The sequence below is a fragment of the Sturnira hondurensis genome, unplaced genomic scaffold (assembly GCF_014824575.4).
Source record: "Sturnira hondurensis isolate 20B ecotype Veracruz unplaced genomic scaffold, ASM1482457v3 Scaffold0015767, whole genome shotgun sequence".
In the NCBI taxonomy this organism is placed as follows: domain Eukaryota; kingdom Metazoa; phylum Chordata; class Mammalia; order Chiroptera; family Phyllostomidae; genus Sturnira; species Sturnira hondurensis.
The window spans coordinates 60,241-87,293 of NW_028088398.1; the positions used below are offsets into that span (position 1 = coordinate 60,241).

At 50.6% G+C, this 27,053-nt stretch overlaps 2 protein-coding genes across 5 annotated transcripts; one reads left to right on the forward strand and one right to left on the reverse strand.

Moving 5' to 3' along the window:
• The first annotated feature begins 282 nt into the window (after positions 1–282).
• Positions 283–11,198, forward strand: LOC119000473 (carcinoembryonic antigen-related cell adhesion molecule 21-like). Of its 3 annotated transcripts, none has more exons than XM_037065461.1 (8): positions 283–477; positions 1,340–1,693; positions 6,932–7,207; positions 8,155–8,275; positions 9,723–9,775; positions 10,113–10,144; positions 10,541–10,582; positions 10,822–11,198. In XM_037065461.1, the coding sequence occupies exons 1-8, from the start codon at positions 414–416 to the stop codon at positions 10,885–10,887; spliced, it is 1,008 nt and encodes a 335-aa protein (XP_036921356.1). In that variant the 5' UTR covers positions 283–413; the 3' UTR covers positions 10,888–11,198. The 3 variants fall into 3 exon arrangements, with proteins under 3 accessions (XP_036921356.1, XP_036921353.1, XP_036921354.1); XM_037065458.1 differs by having other exon boundaries at positions 368–477; positions 8,158–8,275; XM_037065459.1 differs by lacking the exon at positions 10,541–10,582 and having other exon boundaries at positions 368–477.
• A 12,115-nt stretch (positions 11,199–23,313) lies between these two features.
• LYPD4 (LY6/PLAUR domain containing 4) lies at positions 23,314–25,062 on the reverse strand. 2 transcript variants are annotated; one of them, XM_037065535.1, is made up of 4 exons: positions 24,880–25,062; positions 24,570–24,713; positions 23,811–24,134; positions 23,314–23,554 (listed from the first exon to the last, which is right to left on the reverse strand). In XM_037065535.1, the coding sequence occupies exons 1-4, from the start codon at positions 24,944–24,946 to the stop codon at positions 23,352–23,354; spliced, it is 738 nt and encodes a 245-aa protein (XP_036921430.1). In that variant the 5' UTR covers positions 24,947–25,062; the 3' UTR covers positions 23,314–23,351. The 2 variants fall into 2 exon arrangements, with proteins under 2 accessions (XP_036921430.1, XP_036921429.1); XM_037065534.1 differs by lacking the exon at positions 24,570–24,713.
• Positions 25,063–27,053: the final 1,991 nt, after the last annotated feature.

Below are 27,053 nucleotides of genomic sequence, written 5' to 3' on the forward strand. Positions count from 1 at the left end.
GGCGCTACTGTGCACCCAACCTGCAGCTGTGGGGAGCGCCCCTCCGCTCTGTCCCAGGCTTGTGCTCGTCCACAAGGCTCCTGACCGCGCGCACGAGAGCTGCGGGAGGAGGGATGGAGAAACACGGGGAGAAAGGCAGAGAGGGCTCCGCAGGTCCCAGGGTCTGAAAACTGGACAAAACAGAAACGGGAAGGAGGAAACAGAGCCCGGCTGGAATGGGGGAGAGGGAGGGAGGGACCTGGGCACTGACCCCGCCCCAGCCCACGTGACTGGGGAGCGCTCCCAACCCGAGCAGGCTCACCACACTTGGAGACAGTTGGCAGATCGCACACTTCAGGTCAGCAGTGCCCGTGAACATTTGTGGAATCCAAGGTGCTGTCACAGAGGGAGGAACAGAGCAGGCAGCAGACGCCATGGAGTCCCCCTCAGCCCCTGCGCACAGAGGGCGCGTCCCCTGGCAGGGGCTCCTACTGGTGGGTAAGGAGGGGCCAGCCCTGGGGGTGGACGGGAGGATGGGGCAGAGACTGGCTGGGTCCCCTGGGGAGGACAGGGGTCTGAGAGGGCACAGAGGGCTTCTGTTTGGCCCTGAGGGGAGAGGACAGGAAGTAGGATGGGGTGGGGGGCTCAGCAACAGGGAAATCTCATGACCTGAAAGTGTGAGGGGCAGCAAAACTGCAAGTAGGTTTTAAAGGTTGCTCACCACTGAGAAATAATTTCTGACAGCTGGTGAGCATAATAACAATTTGTATGAGTGATGACACCAGGAAAACTTAACCAGGGGCACTAATCGTCCTCACCACCGACCTCAGAAAGCAGCAGATACACCCCAGGAGGAGCAGGACCTGGGACCACCCGCTCACTGCCCCACAGGTGCCTGCGGCCTGTGGGAGGCACAGGGCGTACAGCAGGGTCAGACAAGCCTCTGCCCCCATGGAGCTCACGTTCTGTGGGGAGGAGACAGACAGGGACAGATCCAGATGTGGTGTCAGGTACCCACACGTGTCACGAAGGGACAGGTCACAAGTGAAGATACGGGGTCATTAAAGGAGGTGGTCAGGGAAGGTGTCTCCCTAGGGCCCACCCCGAGTGTCCACAGGGGTCTGAGGGCAGTGAGGGGGTCAGATGGGCAAGTACCTAGGACAGAGTTTCGAACTAGAAGAAATAACAGGTTCAGAGGCGCTGAAGTCATGGTGGCCGTGCTGCTGACCTTGACCATGGGAGACACACTCACACACACACTAAGCCTGAGAAATTAAGAGACCTGTTCAGGATTTAGAGCCTCATCTTTCCCCCTCAACTCGAAGATCCAAATATTGATGGACTTCTCCTTTTCTCCTAGTCTCACTGTTAACCTTCTGGAGCCCACCCACCACTGCCCAACTCACTGTTGCGTCGATCAATGCTACCGAAGGGGAGAATGTGCTTTTCCTTGTCCACAGTCTGCCTAAGAATCTTATAGGCTATATCTGGTACAGAGGGGAAAGTTCAGACAGCAACCATCACATTGCCTCATACGGAATACAGAGTCAAAAAATTACCCCCGGGCCTGCACACAGCGGTCGAGAGACCATACACCCCAATGGATCCCTGCTGCTCCAGAAGGTCACCCTGAAGGACACAGGATACTACACCCTACATGCATTAAAGAAAGATGTGCAAACTGAAGCAGCAACTGGACAGCTCCATGTGCACCGTGAGTGAGTGCTCTGTGTTCTCTGGTTGTGGGGTGGGGTGAATTCCACTCACACACAGGACTCACAGAGAGCCTGCACAGAGCCTCCATCCCCCTTTGCTTCACGTCCCAGGCTGGGCTTGGGCATTTAGTGCAGGACACACCCACTGGAGACAAATTTTCTAAGACCAGAGTTCCCCTCTGGGAGTTGACCCCTGCACACAGTCACTGCAGAGAGGACCAGTCTGTTGCAAGTAACTCAGGGGAGAGAGACCCAGCTCCCTGAGCCCTCTCCATGACCATGACCCTGAGAAAGACCGTGTGGGGCTCCATCAGGGGCTGGACTAAGGCGCCCCTGGAATCCTCACAGATGAGCTCAGCTTGGGAGCCCCTCCCCAGACCCCTGTTGCAAGGATTCTAACTCCAGGAACCATGGGGAGCCTGTGTCAGGGTGGGTTTGTGCTTCTGGGTAGGACTGACTTGGAGCAACGGTTTCCTGGTTGCCCAAGTCACAAGGCTCATGAGCTAGTCACTAGCCAGGGACCAGCCTCAAAGGCCACATCCGGGCAGGGGTGGAGCCTGGCCCTTCACCTGAGACTATGAGTGGAGAGCACATGTGGACAAGGTCCCCAGGCCATTAGCTACCTGCCCTGGGGGACATAGGAGACCCCAGAGGAAGGTCACCGTCCAGGGGAAAACAGAGAAGATGCTGCTCACAGCCCCTCATCCACCAGAGTCAGAACAGGGTGTCCTCTCTCGGAGACACAAATGGTCACAGAGGCTGTTAGCTGGAGCAGCTCCTCTATTCCAACTGTTCAGGAAATTGGGAAACAACTAAGGGTCATCCACAGGCAACCTGGCAAATCTGAGACAACTCACCATCTACCCTGTTTCATTCAGGGGAACTGAGTTACAGGGGCGCATTCACACAGAGTCACACAGACCAGGACTGTCCAGTGTGAGTCACCCCGAGACCTGTCTGCACTCCCAGCCCATCCCCCCCTCCACTCCGAGGGCCTCTCACACGTGTGTAGACCCTGACACCTGCTGCCAGTTCAGATCCTTTCTTCTTAGATGTGGCCGGGACAGGGGGAGAGATTCTGGTCTGGGGAGTGAAAGGAAATGGAGAATTAACCTGTTTTCACTCCAGAACCAAAGTCCCTACAGTAACAATCAGAGTCAGTGCTGGGAAGGGCCAGGGCTCCCCCTCAGGTGGCCCACCCACACCTCCCTGCCCTGGACTGAAATCCCTTCTTTGCTTCCTGCTGTGTTGGTGTCACTCCCACTGGGCATGAAGGGAAGGACTTTGCCTCTCACTCCTCACTCCACACCTGCAACCAGCCCAGGGACCAGCACTCAGTAGCTCCTTGGTGCAGGATAGGAGTGAGAGGTGAAAAAGGAAGGAAGGAAGGAAGGAAGGAAGGAAGGAAGGAAGGAAGGAAGGAAGGAAGGAAGGGTTGGTTCATAATCTGTACAGAAACCGGAACCTGGATATAGTCTTAGTAGGTTTCGGCAACACCTGTTCCCTGTCCCTCCAGGGACACAGACCCACGTTCTGTCCCTCTGACCACCTGCCCCTGAAGCCCCTTCCTCAGGAGCCAAGTCTCACAGGGACTGTGGGGCTGTCCAGCTGCGGGAGGGACTTTCAGGCTGCACTGGTCCTGCCCTGGGGCAGCCCTGGGCTCTCGGTCCCTGGGGTCCCTGAAGTCACCTGTAACCCCCACTGCTCACCAAACACATTTCTGGCTCTCTCTGCTGTTTCCATGCCCCTCATCGTCTGCCTCCTTCACTCCAGCCCCATTGCTCTGCTCTGCTTCCTCCACCCTGCAGGCTCCCTGGATTCTCCTGCTCACACCTGTGCCCAGGTCCACCCTCCTGGGCAACAGGAAGGACACAGAAGTCCATCAGAGCAGCAGCCCCAGCTCCGTCAGGAGCCAGGTTCCCAGATTACAGGAGAAAGAGCCTCTGCTGTGCCCCATCCAGGGCTCCTTCCCTCCCTCATGCCAAGAACAGGAACAGGACATCTGACAGGGACATGCAACCATTGATCTACTCTCTGTGTGACTCCACCAGGGAGTCAGAGGCAGAAGGACAGGCCTCAGTCCCCAACAGGGCTCACTTCATCCCTGAATCGTGACACATCTGTGTCTGGTGTGAGGTTCCTGTTCCTTCCAGTGTCTCCCAACTTTCCCAAAGTGGGGCTGGTGACCCTGCCCCATCTGACTGATTCACTGCCTGTGCCACACACATGTGTCCTCATGAGGCACCTTTGCCATGGGATGGGACCCTCCCAGACAGTGAGGTGCACCAGCCTCTGTCCTTCCTCTTAGATGCTGTCCAACGTGAATGAGTTTGATCAAAGCTCGGTTCTGTTCCCTGAGTTAGGAGGGGGCTCTTCCCATTAGCCGGACTGTCCACAGAAACCAGTGACAGGGACCTTCTTCCTACATGCACCAACAGAACACGTGTCTTTTCTACCAGTGTGGTGTCATCCCTCCCTTTATACAACAGAGACACCGACCCACGCTCTCTGGTCACTCCTGTCCCCTTAGCAGGACTCACAGCCTCTCTCTCCCCAGGGAGGCACTGACTTCACACTCACTGTAGTGTTTTCCTTTGGTCACAGTGTGTCCTGGTTGGACTCAACTTGGTCTGTGACCTTCAGTGTTCTCTAGACAGAGATTCCTCCAGAGACTGGTCCTAGGTCTTTGGGGCATGAATAATGACTTTCACCTATTATTGCACAAGTTAACTCAAAGTTCTGTCTCTAATGCCAAACACAAATGGTCCGCGAGGGCCATAATTCAGCAAGTTCCAGCTCCCCTACTTCCCACAAGTCACCCCTTCTGTAGTTGCTGTTGTCTGAGTGTCTGAGGAAGGGTCCTGCCCACTGCAGTGGGAGACAGGACAGTAAAGACTGAGGGCAGAGAGCCTGGTTCTGCTGCCAAAGCCAGCTGGCTCCCGTGTCCCTCACTATATTCCAAATCACCCCTGAACTCTGCTCAACCCTTTCTGGGGTCACTGTCTCATGTCATCTCCAATAAAATCCCAGGTACTTGGCTTGCCTCATGGCCCTGCAGCCTCACACCAGAACTGACCACCAGACTTTCTTCTGACCCTCTGTGTGTGCTTTCCTTCAGCTTTCCACGTGCCCGCCAAAGTGACCCGTTTACCCTGAATGTCCTCTGTGAGTAACTTCTGCCCCTGTGTGGTCCAGGCTGCCACCTGAATCCACATGCCAGAGGCCAGTATACATCCCTCTCAGTCCCCAGGACACCGACCCTCACCCAGGACACCAAGGGTGGCCATGACTTGCTGTCCCGGATGAACCCAGGCAGGTCCACCCTGAACCAAGACTAGGATGGGATGGGTGGCCCCTGTCTTGAAAGGCTCACAGTCCACACCCTGTGGTGGGACAACAGGTTAATGTCTCAGACTCGGCTCAGTGAACAGGGGGTTGTATTGGCACCTTTCACAACAAGGCTGGGGCCCAGCTCAGAGGGACACTGTGGCCCTTACACAGGCCAGGAGCTTCCCCTTCCCTCGGATGACATCATGTGTGGCTTTGCTCTGTTTGCTCCAGATGGCCCAACGACCCCTCCATTTCCCCCTCAGACTCCCATTATCTACAAGGAGCAAACCTCAGACTCTCCTGCCATGCAGCCTCTAACCCACCTGCACAGTATTTTTGACTTATCAGTGGGAGACCCCAGCAACCCACACAGGAGCTCTTTATCCCCAGCATCACTGCAAATGACAGTGTGTCCTGTATCTGCCTCGCCCATAACTCTGTCACTGGCCTCAGTAGGACCACAGTCAAGAATATCACAGTGACTGGTAAGTGCCTCCTAGACCATCGGCACCAAGCTCTGGGGTGGAGGTTGGTCTGCGTTTCAGAAAAGAGCCTGGATGTTGTCTCCATGCTGTGGCCATGGACACAGCACATCACAGATTCTTCCCTGAACCCTCCCTCACTTCTCCATAATCTTTCTCTTCCCCTTGCTCTTCTGATATCTCAGGGCAGAGCTGGGGTCCAGGCTTGGAAAGTGAGGAGGGGGTTCTCTCAGATCTCAAAGCCCCATGTGGTAGAGGGGGTTTCACTGAGAGGTCAAAACAAGTGGCCTCAGGGTCAAGTTGCTTCTTCTGTCACTAGCACATTCCTTCTGTCACCTCCTTCTTTTCTGTGACCCACTCCATGTGCTCCAGGGAACATACGAGGCTTTGAGTCAAGCTCACCTCTTTCTCCCCAAATCAAAGGGTGAAACCCCCTCCCAGGAGGGTGAGCAGGACAGACCCCTGCCTCCTGCTCTGCTCCAGGCTCATCTGCTGCCTGACTCTGCTGCCCCCTGTGCTGGGACAGGGGCCCTGGAGGAGTTGCACGGACGCCCTATCCTCAATCTGGCCAAACTGAGCCACCCACCAACACCAGAGCCTCCCTCCCGCCAGGCTGCTGGAAACAGCCACAGTGTAGCCACCTCTGAGCTGTGTCCTGGCTCTGAGGTCACCAGCTGTGTAACACTGTGTGACACCAGCGTGTGTGGTGTTCCAGAGGAGAGCAGTGAGTGATGGTACTCACCTGACAGATGGGTGGACTGCTCCACAAAGTCCCTTCACAGGACAGATGGGGCAGTGCCACAAAGCTTGTGGTTTACAGAGGAGGCTGAGAGTCCCAGCCTTTGTTAACCTGTGACTCTTCTCTCTAGAGGTTTCTCTTCTCTCTGATATTCACTCCACGGGCCAGGAAGTGAGAGTCCTGTTCACACTGAGAAAGTCTTTGGACTAGAATTTATTGAGGCCCTAAGGTCAGGAAGACTGGCTGGGCTGTTCTCATCATCTTATAAATTATTTAACAAACAGGAAAAGCCTTCCCTTGTCCAGGTAAAGCCATTATGGAGAGAGGGTTTGATCACATTAGAAAGTCAGACAAAATTACAGGAAAGAGTCACAGAAAAGTCAATGGGTGAAAAATTCCACTTGAAGCTGAGGATGCTGGACACGGGCTGAGAAGAGGCTCCTGGTGCTGCTTCTACAGGTGTGGGGGGGGGGACCGGTCAGAGGTCACCCTGGGGTGATCTGGTGTCACAGGGAGGGACATAGACCTCTCCTTACATATTGTCACCTGAACCAAGGCACTGGTCCTCCTTCAGAGACCAGGGCCATCCTCTGGTGACCGTATCAGAGCTCCCTGGGGGCTGTGATTGGCTGAGGCTCTGATGAAGGAGCCTGCTCTCAGTCAGTTGCCTTTTTGTTTCTCCACAGAGCACGTGGGGAAGCCCTTCATCCGAGTCAGGAACACCGCCGTCACAGAACAGGACACCATGGTGCTGACCTGCCTCACAAATGACACTGGGATCTCCATCTGGTGGTTCTTCAGGGACCAGAGTCTCCTTCTCACAGAGAGGACCAAGCTCTCCAGGGACAACAGCACCCTGATCATAGAGCCCGTCAGGAGAGAGGATGCTGGGAGCTATCAGTGTGAGGTCTCCAACTCCGTCAGCGCCAGCAAAAGTGACCCCCTCAGGCTGGATGTACAAAGTAAGTGACCCTCGACCTCTCCCACCTGCTCCTCCATACATCTCACAGGCGGGAGAATGAGGTGGATGCAAGCCTTGAGGAATGGGTAGCCCAGTGAGGGTCTCTAGAGCAACAGGGGGAAGCCCCAGAATTACACTAGTCTCGTCCTAGTCTCTGTTCCGTGCGCACAAGCTGGCTGACCTCAAGCTGATGCTCACCCAACTGAGCCTCAGTTTTCTCAACTGTAAACTGGAATAAACAGCTGGATTGTACAACAGTTGTGAGGATGTTCATTATGAGATTTAGTGAGATTAAAGCCTTAGGGTCACTCACAGGTGGGACTCAGTCAGGGATGTCATAGTGTTGTTATTTGTATGAACATTGTTGTCATCGGCTGTCAGTCCAGCAGAACTGGGTGAAATCTTGTTTATCACTCACCACGTCTGTGACCTCCAATGATTTTTAAGCACCTCAAGTCTCAGATTTTGTCTGTGCTCCATGGGGGTGACACCCCGTCCCTCATGGGGATGGAAGGGTCAGATGACGTAGAGGGATTCCCACCCTTCCTGGGCCATTGAACACAGTGGGGACACCCTTACCATGAATCAGGACTGAGTGGACAGGTCAGTGCCTGCCCTCTGAAAGTGTCATCAGGGCTGGAGAAGAGGGAAGAGACACAAGGTGAGAGGGAAGAGGAGTGAGGAGGACTGTGAACAGGATACGGGAGTGGCAGGTGTGAGAGCACCTGCACAGTTAGAGCCAATGGAAGGTTCCAGTATGTGAAACAACAGGATGCAACCACAGGCAGAGGGGTGTCACAAGGATGGTGCAATGACAACACTTCCTAATGCACACAGATGGTGACAGTTCCTTCCTCCCTAACCAGGCCTCCCGGCTGCAAGGCCCCTCCTGGTTTCCCCTGAGTGGACTCGGACCCTCTCCCCTCCCCCTTTCCCTTCTCATTTCAGCAGAAAATGACTACACGGGCTACCCCGTGGGGACCATTGCTGGCATCGTGATTGGGGTCCTCGTCCTGGTGGCTCTGGGCACCACCCTGGGGTGTTTCATGTACCACAGGAGGACTAGGAGGTACAATGGCATTTCTTTAATCCCGCCCCCACCCAGGCTAAACCCCTGCTGACCCACTGCTAAGCCCCTGCTGACCCCAGACCAGGAGGAAGGAGACCCCCCCTTGATGCTGGACTGGCTCTATGTGGCCTCCCGACTTCCCCCATGGACATTCCCAACTGCCCCCTCCAGCACCTCCTGCACCAGCCACTAAACCAGGCTGTTTCCTCAGCAGCCTCCTCACCTATAAATTCCTCACAACCAAGGAACTATCCCCTCGGGATAGTCCTGCTTCACTCCTCACACCCGCACAGGGCTGACAGGGAGTAAGTGCTCAGTGAGGTACGTGCTGCTGTGTGTCTGAGTCCACCCACCCTGTGAGGGGGATCTGCTGCCCCAGGATCTGAAGGGCATCCTGGCCAAGGTCACACAGCTGAGGGTGGCAGAGCCTGCACAGGCCCGGTGGGCTCAGGCGCCCCCAAGTGGCTTGGTTGGGAAGCACAACCCCTGGTGTGTGAGACAGAAGACCTGAGGCCTGGACAGGTCAGCAGACCCTGTGCTGTTCTTTTGGCCTCCAGTGCAGGCAGATGGAGGCAGAGGAAAGGCCCCTGTCACAGTTCAGCTCTCAGGCCTGAGGGGCGGGGCTGGGCCCAGCAGGCACCACATTCATCCAGAGGCAGCAGGCACGAGGCCCCGTGGGTCCTGCACAAGCAGCTGGCCCTGCTTCCCTCTGTGGCCTTGACCTTCCCACAAAGTCAGACCCTCAGGTGGTTCCCGTCCTGGGTCCTCAGTCACTTCCCTGGTAACTGCCTCTCAAACCAGACCTGCCAGTGGGTCCTTCCCCTGTGGGCCCAGCTCAGCCCAGGATTCTTTAGGCCTTGCCTCAGTTTCCCTGTTTTGGGCCCTCCCCCTCTTAAACAGTGGAGAGAGGTCCCCACCCTCTNACCCCTGGTGTGTGAGACAGAAGACCTGAGGCCTGGACAGGTCAGCAGACCCTGTGCTGTTCTTTTGGCCACCAGTGCAGGCAGATGGAGGCAGAGGACAGGCCCCTGTCACAGTTCAGCTCTCAGGCCTGAGGGGCGGGGCTGGGCCCAGCAGGCACCACATTCATCCAGAGGCAGCAGGCAGGAGGCCCCGTGGGTCCTGCACAAGCAGCTGGCCCTGCTTCCCTCTGTGGCCTTGACCTTCCCACAAAGTCAGACCCTCAGGTGGTTCCCGTCCTGGGTCCTCAGTCACTTCCCTGGTAACTGCCTCTCAAACCAGACCTGCCAGTGGGTCCTTCCCCTGTGGGCCCAGCTCAGCCCAGGATTCTTTAGGCCTTGCCTCAGTTTCCCTGTTTTGGGCCCTCCCCCTCTTAAACAGTGGAGAGAGGTCCCCACCCTCTGATGGAAAGGGAGACCCTCCTTGTCCCCTGTGGTGACACCAAAGCTCCCCTGCTCCCCTCACGTGTAAGTCTGTCCTCTCCTAGGGATAGTGACAAACGAGACCTCACAGAGCACCGACCCCCAGCGTCCACCCCTGGTGAGTGTCTGCTCAGCTGGGACAGGCTGAAGCCCCTGACCTGCCCACTGTGTCCACTCCTGTCTGTTCCCCTCGGGCTCTGACTCTGCCCTGGGTTATAAGGAGGGACTCTCATCAATATCTCAGCACAGTGGACCCCGACTGCCCGTCACCCCTGACCTGTAGGGCTGTGTCATGTGTCACCACCTCCCTCACTAGACCCAAAAATGGCCAGAGGGCCTGTCTCTTGGAGCTGCTCTGTCACCCCTGGTTGTCTGGGAGCCAAAGACTCACCCCGGCCCGGGAGAATGGTAGAAGGTCCCTCAGCCCTGATGCTAACTCTTGTCTCTGCTCCCAGGCCAGGGTCCCTCTGGAGCCTCCGCCTCCCCGGTGAGTCTGTCCCCTCCCCGTCTCTCCACCCAGGGTCCCAGCTGTGCAGGCTCAGGGCAGGGGCACCGTCCAACCTCCCCACACAGCAGAGACCCTGTCCCCAGAGCAGCCAGCAAAAGGCCCACCCTGCCCTGGCCAGGAGGGGGCACCCACACCAAGGGCAGACCCAAAGAGTCTGCGCTGGTTCCCTGGGGTCTGGGATGGAGCTGAGTGGATGCTGTGAGCACCAGGCAGCATTCTCAGGTTAACGGGTGAGGGGGCAGCACGTGGACTGAAACTGGGGCGCAGGGTGACAGGTAGGTGTGGGGACAGCTGCTCGGGAGGCAGAGCTGTCACTCCTTGCAGAAATGGCCTCCCGCCCTGTCCCCTGATGCCCTCTCTCTGCCCCCTACACAGGGCCCCCTCCCCAGCCCCAGGACAGCCGGCCCCATCTATGAGGTGAGTGTGCTGATGAATGTTCTGTCCTGCAGGGCCCAGGGGCCCAGATCTGCCCCAGCTCAAGCCCGGCTGTGCTTCATGTTCGGGAAACAGCAGCATAATGTGCAAACAGAGGGTGGGGAGAGGGAGGTGCCCGGGCACAGGCACCCCCAGCACAGGCAGGCCCCAGTGCGCCTGGGAAACGCTGCACGTGTTCTGAGGAGGCTGCAGGGCTCAGGGGTCTGTCCTTTCCCTCACAGGACTTGCTGCACCCGAGCACAGACGTGTACTGCCGTGTCAGCCCCAGAGCCGATGGGGCTTCCTAGCTCCTCCGGGTCCTGCTCCTCCAGGGCTGTGGGGAGGGACAGCCTGAGACCCAGACCCTGGGGGGTTGGGAACTGGAGCCTGAGCCAGAGAACCAGCCCTGAGCCCTGAGGATATTCAGGGACCTGGGCCTGAGGTCGGGGTCCCTCCTGATTACTGATGACCCAGACTGGCCACCCTGACCCTGATGGACCAGGGTAAAGGCTGCCATCTTCCAGAAAGTGACCATGCCAGTGAGGCTCTGAGGACCACCCGTGTGATCCGAATAAAGGGGGCCTCTCCTTCATTTGCTGTTTTCTATGAATGGGTACTTAAAAAAAGTATTATGTATTTATTCATGCTGGGGAAGGAAGGGAGTAAGAGAGGGAGAGAAACAGATGTGAGAGAGAAGTGTGGATCTGTTGCCTCTCGCACGCCCCTGACCTGGGGCCTGGCCCACAACCCAGGCCTGGGCCTTGACCTGGAATTGAACCAGTGACCTTTTGGTTTGCAAGGCGACACCCATCCCATTGAGCCTCACCAGTCAGGGCTGAAAGGGAACGCCTTTTAACAAAAAATCACCTGAAACACTGGGTCCTTTCTCTCCAGTGTCACACAGGAAAAACAACTCTCAGTTACCCCAGCCCCTTGTCTCTGTTTCAGGGAGTGAGGACAGGGCCTGGGTGTGGAGGGGCGGCGTGCTGGAGGAAAGGCAGAACCCTGCTCAGGGTGCCCGTTTGGTTGTAGCGTCGTCTTCATGTGCCAGGGTTTTGAGTTCAGTCTCCAGTCAGGGCACACGCGGGAATGAAACCAATGAATTCAAGAATGGGTGGAACAACAAACCAGTGTTTCTCTCTCTCTGTCTCTCCTTTCCACTCTCTCAAATCAGTAAATAAAGAATAAAAATAAATAGAAAATTAAAATAAAGGAAATGCGGAGATGAGAGAAGCTTCACCAACCAGGAGAGCCCTGCTCTGTCCTCACACAGCCCCAGAGACCTGACCATGGACACACCCCAGGGTTTGCCCCTTGGCACATGTGCACTCTGTCTCAGGAGCAGAGAATAGGGGTCACCTCGTGTTCTCACAAAGATGAGCAAGGATGCTTCTGTGGGGTTATTGCCTGCACCCATGGGTAGGCACATATTCTGGGTGGGACCTCCTCTGAGTCTCCCAGTGTCCTATACCCTACCTTCTGCCTCACCCAGGCTCCCATGGAGACGGGACCAAGTGTCTCCTCCTGCTCCTGGCCCAGTTCCTCCCACACGCGCCCCCTCTGCACGCCTGGGCCTGCAGCTCTCAGTCCCTCCCTGAGGGCCCAGGATGGGTGCTGTTCCCATGCAGGTCCACTGCAGTCAGGGTGTCCATGTTCACACAACAAAGCTGGTCCAACATGGAGACACAGAATTACATTCAGGAGGACGTTCCTATTGCCTGAGAATCATCTGTCATGAGATGAGACAGAGTAACAAACCGTCCCAGGTTCACACCACAACGGAGCTTTGACTCCCTCTCTGTCCCAATGCACACGAGCTTGGGATACAGGAGGGGACGCCTCCTGCTGGTTTCCTGCAGCTGCTGCAGCCAATCACCACGCACTTAGTGGAGTCACATGACACACATCACAGCGTTGACGTGGTGGTTCCTTCGGGAGGTTCTCCCTGGTGTCCTGGCCTCTTCAAGCTGTACAGGGAATAAGAAGTAAAAGGTACAGGGAATAAGAAGTATAAAGTGGTAGGTAGAAAATAGACAGGGAAAGGTTAAAAATAGTACGGGAAATGGAGAAGTCACAGAACTTCTACGTATAAACCATGGACATGAACTAAGGTAGAGGAATGCTGGTGGGAGGGACGGTACAGGCCAGAGGGACATAAAGGGGAGGAAAAAATGGGACAACTGTAATAGCATAATAAATAAAATACATTAAAAAAAGAAATTTCTACATACAATAAGAAAAAATAAAGCTATAGAGAAAAGAGAGCTCAACCCCCCCCGCAAAATAGGCATCTTACGAAAGAAGTACAGCCAATAAACATGTATAAAAAGAAGTTCAACCTACTTAGGAATCGGGGAGATTAAAAACCAGCCCTCAGTGAGGTGCCATTTTACATCCACCAGGCAGGCAAAAATTAAAAAGTCTGAAAAGCTAGAGGGCGTGTGCATCAACAGGAACTCTGTCACGGGTAATGTGCGATTGCTACAACCACTTTGGCATTGTCTCCCAGAGCTGAAGAAAGTTTACCGCCCGCTACTTCGCCCCTGGGTGCCCACGCAGGAGAAACTCTCACACACAACCACAGGGGTGCGTGTAAAAGAGTACTCATAGCAACGATGGCCTTCAGAAGCCTAAAAACCGGTGGAAGGGGGAATCCGGACATAACCCACCAGAATCCCATTGTGATTCAATGCCATGGGAGGTAATACATCCGTGAGAATGGAAGAACAAAACCATACACTGGAATAGTAGAAACATGGTGATGTGCTTTTAAAAAGCAAGTCCCAGAAGCTACATATAACATGTGTACATAGGTCAAAAGCAAACAGATGGAAACAACATTTATTGTTCAAACATATGACACAGGTGTAATCAAAGTGTGCAAAAATCCGAGCAAGTAAAATGGTGATTACTGCCCGGAAGGCAGCAAAGAGATGGGATGGGAACACACATGTAGGTGAAATGCAGGTAAAAAGAAAGACCCTATTTCCTTTTGGTGTTAAGTTGCATGAATTCCTTATATATTCTGGATATTAACCCCTTATCAGACGTATCATTTTTTTCCTCCCAGATTTATTAATTGACGATGAAAATGATGTGTCTTTAAGTTGTACAACTTAATTATTTGATATACATTGATAAATAATCATCACACTCAATATAATTAACATATCCCTCACTTCCCACAGATACCTTTTTCTTGTGTGTGTTTTTTCATGTTTATTTTTTCACTTTTCCCACTCAGCAGGTTGTCACATTCGCTATGCTGTGCTTTACATCTCCGTGACCACTCTGTAATCACCAATTTGCAGCTGTTAATCCCTTCACATCACTTTTTTAAAATATCTTTTTTTATTTAATTTGTTCAAGTGCAGTTTTCTGTCTTTTACTCCCATCCCAGCTCACCCCCCTCAGTGCTCCCCACCTCCCTCCCATTTCCCCCCCTGTTAGTTTTTGTCCATGTGTCCTTCATACTTGTTCTTGTGAATCCTTCCCCCTTTCCCCTGAAATTCCCTCCCTTCTCCCCTCTGGTCTCTATTTCAGTGTCTTTGGTTATATTTTGCTTGCTTGTTTGTTTTGTTGTTTAGGTTCCTTTTTTTCCTTTCATTTTTTACTTTTTTAAAAATATATTTTATTGATTATACCATTACAGTTGTTCTATTCCCCCTCTTCATTCCGCTCCACCCTGCACACCCCCTCCCCCACCATTCCCCCCTTTAGTTTATAACCACGTGTCTCAACTTCTTTAGATTCTATATTTCCCCCACTATTCTTGTCCTCCCCCCTATCTATTTTCTACCTACTGTCCATGCTATTTTCTGTACCTTCTCCCCCCTTCTCCTCCTCCCACTCCCCTGTTGTAACCCTCCATGTGTTCCTCATTTCTTTGGTTCCACTCCTGATCTAGCTGTCCTCTTGGTTTGCTTTTGTTTTAGGTGTGGTTATTAATAACTGTGAGTTTGCTGTCCTTTCACTGTTCATATTTTTTATCTTCTTTTCTTAGATAAGTCCCCTTAACATTTCACATAATAAGGGCTTGGTGATGATGAACTCCTTGAACTTGACCTTATCTGAGAAGCACTTTATCTGTCCTTCCATTCTAAATGAAAGCTTTGCTGGATAAAGCAATCTTGGCTGTAGGTCTTTGGATTTCATGACTTGCAATACTTCTTTCCAGCCCCTTCCTGCCTGTAAGGTCTCTTTTGAGAAATCTGCTGACAGCCTGATGGGAACTCCTTTGTAGGTGACTGTCCCCTTATCTCTTGCTGCTTCTAGGATTCTCTCCTTCATTTTCATCTTGGCTAATGTAATTATGATGTGCCTTGGTGTGTTCCTTCTTGGGTCCACCTTCTTTGGAAGTCTCTGAGCTTCCTGGATTTCCTGGCAGTCTATTTCCTTTGCCAGACTGGGGAAGTTCTCCTTTATTTTTCTCCATATTTGTTCAAATATGTTTTCCACTCGTGGCTGTTTCTTTTCCCCTTCTGGTACCCCTAGAATTTGGATGATGGAATGTTTAAAGATGTCCTGGAGGTTCCTAAGCCTCTCCTTATTTTTTTGAATTCTTGTTTCTTCATTATTTTCTGGTTGGATGTTTTGTTCTTCCTTCTGGTCCATTCCATTGATTTGAGTCCCAGTTTCCTTTCCATCACTATTGGTTTCCGTGCATTTCCCTTCATTTCAATTAGTTTCGCCTTCATATGTTCCTCTAATTTGTGACTAAAATCAACCAGTTCTGTGAGCATCCTGATCACCAGTGTTTTGAACTGTGCATCTGAGAGGTTTGCTATTTCTTTTCGCTTAGAGTTATAGGCTCTGGGGCTTTGAGTTCTTCTTGAGCCATATTTTGGACTGTTCGTGCCTGTTATGTATGAGGAGCGGAGACCTAGGTGTTCACCAGAGTGGGGCAAATCAGTCTCTGGGTTGTGACACTATACGTGGGGGCAGGGTCAAAGGAATGCAATGGCAGTCCAGTCTGCGGGCTGCCGCTGCTGCCACCACAGCTGCCACTGTCTCCAGGGCCCTCGCGTTCCATCTGACTGCGTTCGAATGTGCAACCTCGGTCAGCCCTCCGCCTCTGGGTTCGCCCACTGGGGCCTGTGCAGTCCGTGTCACTGCTCACTCTGCTGGTTTATCTGCGCACGAATGGGTGACCTCGGTCAGCCTGCCCGGTACCCTCACTAGGTCCGTGCTGCTACCCCGGCTGCCTGTGTGCCTGGGTCGGGGGATCTTTCCTGTCTGACCCACCTCCACTGCTGGCTCTGCCCCTCTTACCGGTCCCAGTTAAAGGGTTCGTTGTTGTCGGACTTCCATATAGTTCAATTTTCTGTTCTTTGGCTGTGTCTTTGTTTACTAAACCTTTGTTGTATTCAAACTTGGTTGTGGGAGAAGGCACAGTGTTTCCACCTATGCATCCATCTTGGCGGAAGTTCCCCCTTCACATTTCTTACCCAGCCCCCTAACCCCTCTCTCATGCAGCAACCATCAGTTTGTCTCTATGGCTCTGCATTTGTTTTCTTTGTTCATTAGATTCCACAAGTAAGTGAAATCATATGGTAATTGTCTCTGTTTGACTTATTTCACTCAGCATGACAACTTCTAGGTCCATTTATGTTTTTGGAAAATGGTAAGGTTTCATTTTTTTTATGCCCATGTAACATTCCATTGTATAGATATACCACCTCTTCTTTATCCAATCATCTGTGTTGGACACTTAGGTTAGTTCAATGTATTGTGAATGATGTTGCAATGAACGTAGGAATGCATATACCCTTTTGAATTAGTGTTTCAAAAAGGTTCCTAAGCCCCTCCTCATTTTTTTTTAATTCTTCTGTCTTCATTCTATTCTGGTTGCATGCCTATTTCTTCCTTCTGGTTCAAACTGTTGATTTGAGTCCTGTTTTTCTTCCCTTCACTGTTGGTACCCTGTACATTTTCCTTTATTTCACTATTCATAGCCTTCAGTTCTTCCTGTATTTTGCAACCATACTCTACCATTTTTTTGAGCATCCCGATTACCAGTGTTTTGAACTCTGCATCTGATAGGTTGGCTACCTCTTCATCACTTAGTTCTATTTCTGGAGCTTTGATCTGTTCTTTCATTTGGGCCATATTTTTTTTTTTGTCTCAGCATGCCTGCTATGTAGTAAGGAGTGGAGCCTTAGGTGTTCTCCAGGGCAGGGCAACCCATGTCTCTGTGTTGTGGCACTGTGTGTGTGTGTGGGGGGGGGTGTCCAAGAGGGATCATTGCTGCTTGCTCTGCTCTTTGGGGGCTTTTAGTCACTTCTTCCACTACCCACAAGCAAATTAGGCCCTTCCAATGCCAACTCCCAGGTGGGTGGGTTTGTGCACATTCTAGGACCCTGTGGCTCTCTTCAATGAAGTCTCCTGTGAGGCTGGGAGTTTCTCCCACTGCCTCAACCCCCACGGGTTTTATCAGTCAAAGGTTTTGAGGCTTTATTTTCCTGCACCGGAAACCTGGTTTGTGCGGTCTGTCTCCCTTCACAGTTGTTCCTTCTGGTTTGTCCACGCTCAAATGTGGGACCTCTGGCTCTGCCAGCTATTGCCTCACCCAGTCCACCAGCCACCACTTTGCCTGCCCTGGGCCTCCAGCCACAGCCTTGCCATGAGTCCTCTCCACCCCAGCTGCCCATCTCTGCCCCTCCAACCCATCTGGATGAATGTTTCTTCTGTAACTCCTTGGTTGTCAGACTTCCATACAGTTTGACTTTCTGGCAGTTTAAAAACACAGGGCACCCCAAGGCCTGATGCCACCCACCCCATAAGGCTCAGCTGCTGAAAAAGGCTCAGGCAGGATGTTTTTTGTTTGTAAACGTGTTGTTGTCCTTCTTTTGGTTGTGAGATGAGTCAAAGTGCATCTACCTGCACCTCCATCTTGGCAGGACTAGCTCTTTCATTTTTTTATTTATTTGGATTCTTTCTCTTTTTTCTTGATGAGTCTGAGTAAAGGCTTAACAATTTTGTTTAATTTTTCAAAGACCCAGCTCTTGGTTTCATTGACCTTTGGGGTTTTCTTAGATTCTATTTTCCTTATTTCCACTCTGATCACTATTATTTCCTTCCTTCTACTCCCTTTGGACTTTGTTGTCCTTTTCCTAGTTTCTTTAGGCACAGAGTTAGATTGTTCATTTGAGATTTTTATTGTTTATTTATGTAGGCCTAAATGGCTGTGAATTTCCCTCTTAGGACTGCTTTTGCTGTTTCCCATAGATTTGGGGTTGTTGTGTTTTCATTTGCATTTGTCTCAAGGTATCTTTTACTTTCTTCTTTGATCTCATCATTAACCTCTTCACTGTTTAGAAGCATGTTCTTTAGCCTCAATGTGTTTGCATGTTTTTCAGTTTTCATCTTGTAATTAGTTTCTAGTTCATACCCTTGTGGTTGTGGAAGACTCTAGATATGATTTCAATCTTCTTAAATTTACTGAGACTTTTTCTGTGGCCTATCCTGAAAAATGTTCCATGTGCACTTGAACACAATGTTATGTTCTGCTGCTTTGGGGTGAAATCCTCTAAAAATATCAATTAAATTAATCTGGTCTAGTGTGTCATATAAGGATGCTGTTTCCTTGTTGATTTTTTGTCTGGGAGATGTATCTATTGATGTCAATGGGGTGTCAAGTCCTCTACTATGACTGTATTACTGCTGATCTCTCCCTTTATGTCCATCAAAATTTACTTTATACATTTAGGTGTTCCTATGTTAGGGGCATAAGTGTTAACAAGGGTTACATTCTCTTGTTGGATTGATCCCTTTATCATTATGAAGTGTCCTTTGTCTCTTATTATAGCCTTTGTTTTAAAGTCTATTTGTCTGATATGATTATTGCTACCCCAGCTTTTTTTCTATTTGTATGAAAAAATTTTTCCCACTCTTTTTAATTTTTATGTTTTTTATTATTAATGTTCGAATACAGTTGTCTCCATTTTCCCACCACCACTTTCTCTCTCCCTACCTACTCCCACATCCCGCCCTCAATCCTACCCCCTTTTGGCTTTGTCCATAGGCCCTTTATACGTGTTCATTTAAGACCCTTTCCCTTCTTTCTCATGTTATTTCCCTCTTCCTTCCCATCTGCTTACTGTCAGTTTATTCTTGATTCCAGTGTCTCCAGTTATACTTTGCTTGCTTGTTTGTTTCGTTAATTAGGTTCCACTTATAAGTGAGATCACATCTGTATCTGTCTTTCATCATCTGGCTTATTGCACTTAGCATAATGCTCTCCAGTTCCATCCATGCTGTCACAAAGAATAGGAGCTCTTTCTTTCTGCTGTGTAGTATTTCATTGTATAAATGTACAACAGTTTTTTGATCCACTCATTCACTGATGAGCACCTAGGCTGCTTCCAGCACTTGGCTATTATAAATTGTGCTGCTATGAACATTGGGGTGCATAGGTTCCTTTGAACTGGTGTTGCTTTTGATCACTTTGAATATTTCCTACCAATTCCTCCTGGCCTACAAAGTTTCTGTTGAGAAGTCAGCTGACAGTCTGCCTTTGTCTTCCTGCTTTTAAGATCCTCTCTTTGTCTTTAAGTTTTGCCATTTTAATTATGATGTGTCTTGGTGTGGGCCTCTTTGGAGTCATCTTGTTCGGGATTCTCTGTGCTTCAAGGACTTGAATGTCTATTTTCTTTGCCAGGTTGAGGGAATTGTCAATCGTTATTTCTTTTTATTTTATTTTTGTTTTTGTGTTCAAGTGGGTGTTTTCTGCTATCTTGTCTTCCAAACCACTGGGTTGATCCTGTTTCATCTAATCTGTTGGTTCCTTCTGATATATCCTTCATTTCAGATATTGTATTCTTTGTTTCTGACTAAGCATCCCTACAACCATTGTTTTGAACTCTGTATATGGTAGCTTGCTTGCCTCCATTTTGCTTAGCTCTTTTTATGAAGATTCCTTCTGTTTTCTTCATTTGGGGCATGTTTTTTGTCACCTAATTTTGACTGTCTCTCTGTATCTGTTTCTATGTAGGTAGATCTGCTATGTCTCCCAGTCTTTTTTTTCTTAAGATTTTATTTATTTATTTTTAGAGATAAGGAAAGGAAGAGAGAAAGAAACATTGGTATGTGAGAGAAACAGCAAAGAGCTGCCTTTCACATGCCCCCACAACTGGCGTGTGCCCTGACTGGGAATTGAACGAGCAACCTTTCAGTGCACAGGCTGGTGTTCAATCCACAGAGCCATACCAGCTAAGCTCTCCCAGTCTCGATAGGTTTGCCTTATGTAGTAGGTGACCAGTGGGGCGCAGAAGCAACCTCCTTGATCACCTAAAAGGGGTGCTCCAGAGTGTCACTTGTGTGTGTTCTGTGTGTCCTCCTATTGTAATTAAGGCTTGATTGCTGTTGGCTCATCAGAGGGTGGGACTGGCCTTCAGGTTGACAGGCTGTGGGGATTGTCCATGACCACCACATACAAATTGCTGCGCAGGGGCTGACTCCCTGAAGTAGGATTTGCCCCTGCAGGCTCTGGTGCCTACAGAGAGCAGCCTTTAGGTGTGCCACTTGTGATCTGAAGCTGGCCACTGGGTGTGTCAGTTTTGGGGTCTTTTAGGAGGGACTCTACTGCAAGCCAAGGTTAGCAGCTGTCTTTGGCTGGCCCAAGATACCTGGTAGGAACTACAAAGGGGTCAGCAGTTGGCAGCTGCCCCGCACTGAACCTGGAGGAATATGGGAAAGGCCACGTTGTGCTTTGAGACCAACTGCCACTAGTGCTGGGTCTGCAGCAGCTCAGGAAAAGGCATAGGGCACCCAAGGCCTGCCACCACCTGCCCCATAAGGCTCAGCTGCTGAAAAAATCATGCAAATTGGGTGAGGTAGAGTCTCAGGGAGTCACCAGGTGGAGCAAGTGGTCTTCACCAGGTTAATGCAGATTTAGATATGGCACCAGTGCTGAGCCTGGGGTCACTCAGCAAAAGTCACAGTGTACACCAAGGTCAGCTGCCACCCACCTGGGGCCTGTGGGCCTCTGAGACTTTTTTTAAATCCTCACCTGAGGATGCTTTTCTTAACTGATTTTAGATGGAAAGGGAGAGAGGAAAAAAATAGAGAAAGGAACATCGACATGAGAGAGAAATATTACTCGGTTGCCTCCCATAAGCGCCGTGTCCTGACCAGGAATCAAACCCACAACCTGAGGTATGTGCCCTGACTGGGAATAGAACCTGAACCTTTTGGTGTAGGGGATGAAATTCCAACTAACTGAGCCACTGGGTTCTCTGAGACTTTTTAAAGAAAGACTGCAGCATGGGCCAAAGCCGGATGCCTGTTGCCAAGAGAGCTCTGGTAGTGTGCAACTTGGGCGAGGCAAGATCTCAGAGAATCATCGAGTGAAGCAAGCGGAGCCCACCAGGTTCATGCAAATTCAGATTTGGCCCCGGGAAAGATGGCACCCACTTGCTTGCTGTGGGGTGGAAGGGCTCAACACAAGGGCAAGGACAGCTGTCCCTCCAGCCCTCGCCCTGAAGCCCCAGGACTCAGCTCCTCCCTATCTGTCTCTGGCGCCTCCCACACCCTGGCCACTGCCCCTTCATGCACGACGGAGTCTGTGCACAGGCCCTTTAAGAGGATGCCTTGGTTTCCAGCAGCCCTCCCTCTCACCCAGACAGACAGAATCCCTGCTGATTTTCACAGCCAGATGCTGTGGGGGCTCCTTTCTGCAGCACTGTTCCTCCAGGCTGGGGAGCCCAGGGTGGAGCTCAGACCCCCCACTCTTCAAGGAGGGACCTCTGCAGCTGAGACGCCCCTCCCAGTTCTCGACCACCACATGTGAGTATGGAGCCAGCACATTTCGTGTCTCCCCCAACCTCCTACCAGTCTCAACATGGCTTCTTTATATCCTTAGTTATAAGACTTCTGTTCAGCTAGGCTCCAGGCAGTCCTCCAGGTTGATTGTTCTATAATGAGGTTGTAATTCTGATGTGGACTTGGAAAGAGGGAAGCACAGTGTTGACCTACTCTGCCATCTTGATCAGAACCCCTCCATGTCTGAGATTCTACTTCTCAAGTGAAGTGATAAGTTTGTGGGGTTCAGTAAATCACACTTCATATCCAATATTTTTGTTCCATATATCTTTTATACACAGTAAAGTTGTCCCATCTCTGGTGTTATGATTGGGGTTACCTACTTGGGACACCTAAGGATACCACTGTCTTTGACTTTCCAATTCTTTTTGATGATTATTGATGTCCTCAGCACCTTGCCTCATAGGACTAAATGAAATATGCCGTGGCCTACCAAACACTCGGCTCACCCCTTAAAATTATCTACTGGCACTTCTACTTGTAACAAGTACAGGATGGGTGAAGCTCACTAATAAAACTTGCCAAAAAACCGGTCCCTCTGTGACCTAACAGCCTCCTACCACAGGCTTCCAGTCTCCATTCAGACCTAGTCCACTTACCATGACCTTCCCTGGCTTCCCGACCACGCTTCCAAAACCTGTCCACAGTCATCGAAGTCTTCACACCAGTCTCTCTTCTGAGGTCAACTGCAGGCACCTGTGCTTCAGATCCCACTTGCCCAGTCTGTTCACAAAGGTGAGCTCTGAGGCCTCAGGTAGTTAAGCCTGTTTCTTCATTTATAAAGTAGAAATACAGAAGTGACTATATCTATCTAATAAGATTGTGGTAAGAAAGAACGAGGTAATGTACAGAAAATATTTAACCTGTAGTAAAAGAACCCTTAGTGTCTCCTTCCCTACTTCATGAGACAGTGGAGAGAATTAAACTGAGTTCATACATGTAAAGGGCCTAGTTCAGGGACTCTCCCTTTCATATTCCCCATGACATCTGGCACACACACCCCTTCTTTGAAGGCATCAAATTGCAAGATGAGTGTATCTGCTGCCCCCTTATGGCCAGAGAGGAGTTACACTGTCCTCTCTGAAGAGCTTAGTACCTGAAGTTTGGGTTTTGGTAGAAAGGAACCACGATCGGCAGTTGGTGCTTCCTCTTTCCTCTGAATTTGCCAGCTTACACAAAGAAACAACTACTGGACAGAGGAAAGCAGCTCAGGACTCCAAATTTCTCAAAATTTCCTCGGCAGGGAAAGAGATCTGCAGGGGAGACGAGAGGGATTCTACTCTGGGCAAACAATTTAACCCCCAAGAACAAGTTTCTTCCTGACAAGATAGGGATAAAAGCTGTATCTCACTGAGATCTTGAGAGGACATAATTTTTATGCTTTTTATTTTTTCTATTTTTTATTGTTGTCCCAGTACAGTTGACTACATTTTCCCCTAACCACTCCTCCCCACCCATCCCGCCTCTTACCCTCCATCTTGAAAGGATCTAAATGATGTCCTAATAGTAGCACAGTAACAGACACATACCGTGTAGACACCCAATAAGTACTCATATTTTTAAATCACCCTGATGAGACAAGGCCGTAATTCACAAGGTGCTCTATTTCACAGGGGAGGGAACTAAGGCCCCAAAACGGGGAGAGATCTGGCCAGGGTTTCTAAGTCAGTGGCTGAACCCAGGCTAGTGCTCAGGTTCCCAGAGGGAGTGGGAGGAAAAAAGGAGTACTTGGGTTCCTCCTTGTTGCTGAACGTGACACTGTCACTTTGCCAGCATTGCTCCTCCTCCCCCCCCACCCCTGCTTTTGCTGACTTCACACAAACACTGCCCACTGCCTGTGCCTCCCCTCCACCTCCCTGGACATGTGGACCACAGGACAAAACAGAAAGGCAACTCTGACTTTATTTGATTATGTGAAGGGGTCTGGATGTTTGTCTGGTTGACTACATCGTCAGTCCCTAAAGGCAAGCAGGAGGCCTGTGAGGATGCCCCAAGCAGGGCCCTGGCGGGAGGGCTCTGCACCAGCAATCTGGGCCTTCTCTAAGATGTTGAGAGCCTCAGTCACCTTGATGGTCCCAATATGGTGAAAATCTGCTAAAATCTTGTGTTGTTCACGAGCACAGCCCATGAGGAGGAAGGTGGTATTGAGGAACCCTGTAAGGAGGAGAGGGAGGAGTCAGGGACACTTTCAAGACTTAACTGTCCCATCCCTCCTTCCAGACACCCCTCACAAACCAGGACACCTGCTCTCCCACCAAAGACTTGGGCACCAGGCACCCTCCTCCTTGGAACTCATGTGCCTGGTTCCTACAACCCTATTCCCCTCTCCAGACCCCACCAGCCTCCCTCAGAGATGGGAAAGTATCAGGCAGCACCTGGCATAGAGTAGGCATCTGATAAAGTTTCTCACCTGCCTGAAATTTTAAGGTGGAACTGTAACACTTAGAGGCAGTTTCAGGGCAAGAATCGGTGGTGACAAAATTTGGGAGACAGTCCTTAGAGTGCTCACCCACACAGGTTGGGCAACTAAGGGGAGAAAATGCTTCAGGCTTAGGAGTGTTCCTGAGTTTCATAAAAGGATCCAAGTTGGTGAGATTATTGCAGAGATACGTCCGGCAGACGCGGCTATAGGAGGCAATGGACAGTCCAGGCGGTGAAACGAGGTAGGAGACTCGCTGCGGGTAAGACGGGGCTGGGCTGCAGCCTTTAAAACCCACAACTCCCCTTCTGGTCCCTAAGGAGCAAAGATTAGAGAGCTCTGATCAGTGCTGTTGGCCACACCCTCCCACCCTCCACTTCCTGCTTGCTCTGCTCCATCACCGACTTTGCCTCTCCCCCACTGTCCACTCACAGCAGCTGCACAGGGCTCAGATATCGGGGTCTCCATCTGTTTCTCCTCACTCCTCTCCCCTCTGCTCCCCTCTCCTTGTGTCTCCTTCTCTTCAGTCCCAGGTTGCCTCACTCCCCCTGGGATCTGCCCACCTCTTACACAGCCCACACCACAACCAGCTGGATCCTGCCCCTCTCCTGCCAGTGTCTTGACATTATTTCCCAAAATATAATAGGATAAACATCTAGAACTTGAGTCCAGAGTCCCTGGGTGCTGGGGATGGAGCTAGGGGTCAGAAGAACAAGCAAAAAAAAAAGTATCAAAGTCACTTCCCTTCACTTGTCTCGATGAGCACCAGCGTCTCCTCACAGCCCTCCCTCAGCTTACACACCATGCTCCTCAAAAGAAGCCATCTCCAGTTGTGGAAACTAACAGCTCTGAAGAGTGAGGACGTCGCTTCATAGCACAAAAGAGCCCCAGACCCTAAGCAGAGAATTATCTTCCAGTTATTTGCCCCTCACCTTACCCACACCACCCCTGAGCTGCCAACCGAGTGAGTGCTCAGCCCCCAAGATCCTGTCCCCTGAGCAACACGGATATCCAGCCCCCTCCCTTGGGGTTCTAAAGCATCCAGCCCCGTAGGACATACAAGGCAGAGTGGAGATGGCCCCTAGGAGGCACAGCAGCTGCACAGGTCTCAAATGCTGAGGTCCCATGGTCCTGTGTCAGGGCTCTGGGTGCTAGAGGTCAGTCCGGAACCAGTTTCAGCCCAGATCTCAAGCTTGCTTCTGGTCAGTCCCTGGATTCTCTGTCCACCTGCCTCTGGGTCACTGTTTCTAAAGCAGAAAGTTGATTATCATTTTCTGTGACACAGTCTCCCAGAGACCTTGAATGACACAGGGCTTGTCATCTCCATAGTCTCCCCTCCAACGTGACCTGGACCCCGCCCCCCACATTAGATTCTCAAATCACGATTCTCATTCTCCTGCTTAAGTCCTTCCCATTAGGATGCTGACAGAGAATACTGGCTTATTCAAGGGATCACTATTCTCCAGAGACAATGAGATCGGAACAACAAATGTGTGTGTGGAAGTTAACTGATGTTAATGTCAGTTAATAAATAATAAATAATCCTTGGTTCACAAAGGAAATTTATAAGTGTTTCAAACTGGCCCTGGCTGGGTGGCTCAGTTGGTTGGAGCATCATCCTGTATACCAAAAGGTTGTGGGTTTGATTCCCAGTCAGGGCACATGCCTGGGTTGCAGGCCAGTTCCCAGCAGGGGATGCACGAGAGGCAACCATACATTGATATTTCCCTCCCTCTCTCCTTCCCTTCCCCTCTAAAGATAAATAAATATAATACTTACAAAATAATAAAATAAAATATTTTTAAAAAAGAAAGTTCTCAGAAGAGCAAACCAAAACGCTAACAAACGTGGAGACACTCAGATTCAACAATAATGAGAGAAATAAAATATATCAAATGGTACATCCATCAGACTGACGAAGGATCAGAATGCTAGAAATGGAGGAGCGCTGGCAGAAATGTGGAGCTATAGAGCCCCGGGCATGTGGCTGCCCTTGGGTGGGTGAGGGAGGGGTGGAATAGGGCCCCTTCTGGATCCTGAGGAGTAGAGGTGAGTTCTGATCAGTGACTCAGGACTCTGGCAATAACTAGTTGAATTAGGCTTACAAATACCCATTTCTGGTATATCTTGGATACACATAACCAATTTCCACCTCCACCTACAATGTAACACATACGAGGATACAGCATTATTATGGTGACAGTAAGCTGAAGGCAATGCGGGCATCCTTCCCTAAGACCTAGTGAACACTCAGCGCACAGGGCATGCACACCGTGGAATACCACGCAGCGGTTAGAAGAAACGAATTAGATGTACACATAACATGTACATGGATGGATGGCAAAAGCGCGGCACTAATTATTTTAAATAGTAAAGAACACAGCATCACTTGCACGAATCAGAACCTCATGCACATAAAATGCAACACATCTGGCAAGAACATGCACAAACCAAACGATATGTGTTAGCCACCTGAAGGGAGCATATATATGGAAGGGTTAGGGCATGAGAGTGGGGAATGGGGATTACTGGAAATAACGAACACAACGTAGGTGGTACAAAGTTCACAGACTTTGGACTCAAAGGTAGACCAAGGTTGAAATCTTCACCTCCACGTACTAGCTGAGCAACTTTGTGCAACTGATGAACACATTAATAAAGTAGATTAATAATGCACCTCATAGGGTCATTGTTGAAAAAAATAGATTAACATAAACATCAGACAAGTGCTAAGCTCTCTGTAAATGGTTTCTTTTCCTTTTTCCCTTTCTCTTTTTCTTTCTCTTTCCCTCCTTTCTTCCCTCCCTCCCCCTCTCTCTCCCTCCCTTATCTAAAAAATCAAGGTTGCCCGGCCAGTGTGGCTCAGTTGGTTGGAGTGTCATCCCATACACCAAAAGGTCACCTGTCAGATTTGGGTCAGGACACATGCCTAGGTTGCAGGTTTGATCCCCAACCATGAGGGAAGCCACCAATGAATGTTTCTCTCTCTCGAATCAAGGTCAACCTCTTCAGCTGGCATTCAAGCCTCCCACCCAACCGCCCCCAGAGCGACCCTAAGCAACCTTTCCAACTGTGTCTAGTACTGCTCCCCTGCACAGCAGCCTGGGTAGGGTCACCCACAGCTACCCAGAATGCCTAGCACACAAGGCCTGTCTCCCAGAAATCTTTGGCAAACACAAGGGCTAAGACCCACAGAATGGGGGCACGAAATGAAGAAATGAAGGTTGACAAAGG

Coding starts and splice junctions, on each gene's coding strand:
- LYPD4 (XM_037065535.1), bottom strand. CDS start 24,946: ATGGGACCTCAGCATTTGAGACCTGTGCAGCTGCTGTGCCTCCTAGGG. Junction 24,714..24,879: donor GGCCATCTCCACTCTGCCTT/GTATGTCCTACG, acceptor TTCTCTGCTTAG/GGTCTGGGGCTCTTTTGTGC. Junction 24,135..24,569: donor GCTGGTGCTCATCGAGACAA/GTGAAGGGAAGT, acceptor TTTGCTCCTTAG/GGACCAGAAGGGGAGTTGTG.
- LOC119000473 (XM_037065461.1), top strand. CDS start 414: ATGGAGTCCCCCTCAGCCCCTGCGCACAGAGGGCGCGTCCCCTGGCAG. Junction 9,776..10,112: donor ACCCCCAGCGTCCACCCCTG/GTGAGTGTCTGC, acceptor CTCTGCTCCCAG/GCCAGGGTCCCTCTGGAGCC. Junction 10,583..10,821: donor CAGCCGGCCCCATCTATGAG/GTGAGTGTGCTG, acceptor TTTCCCTCACAG/GACTTGCTGCACCCGAGCAC.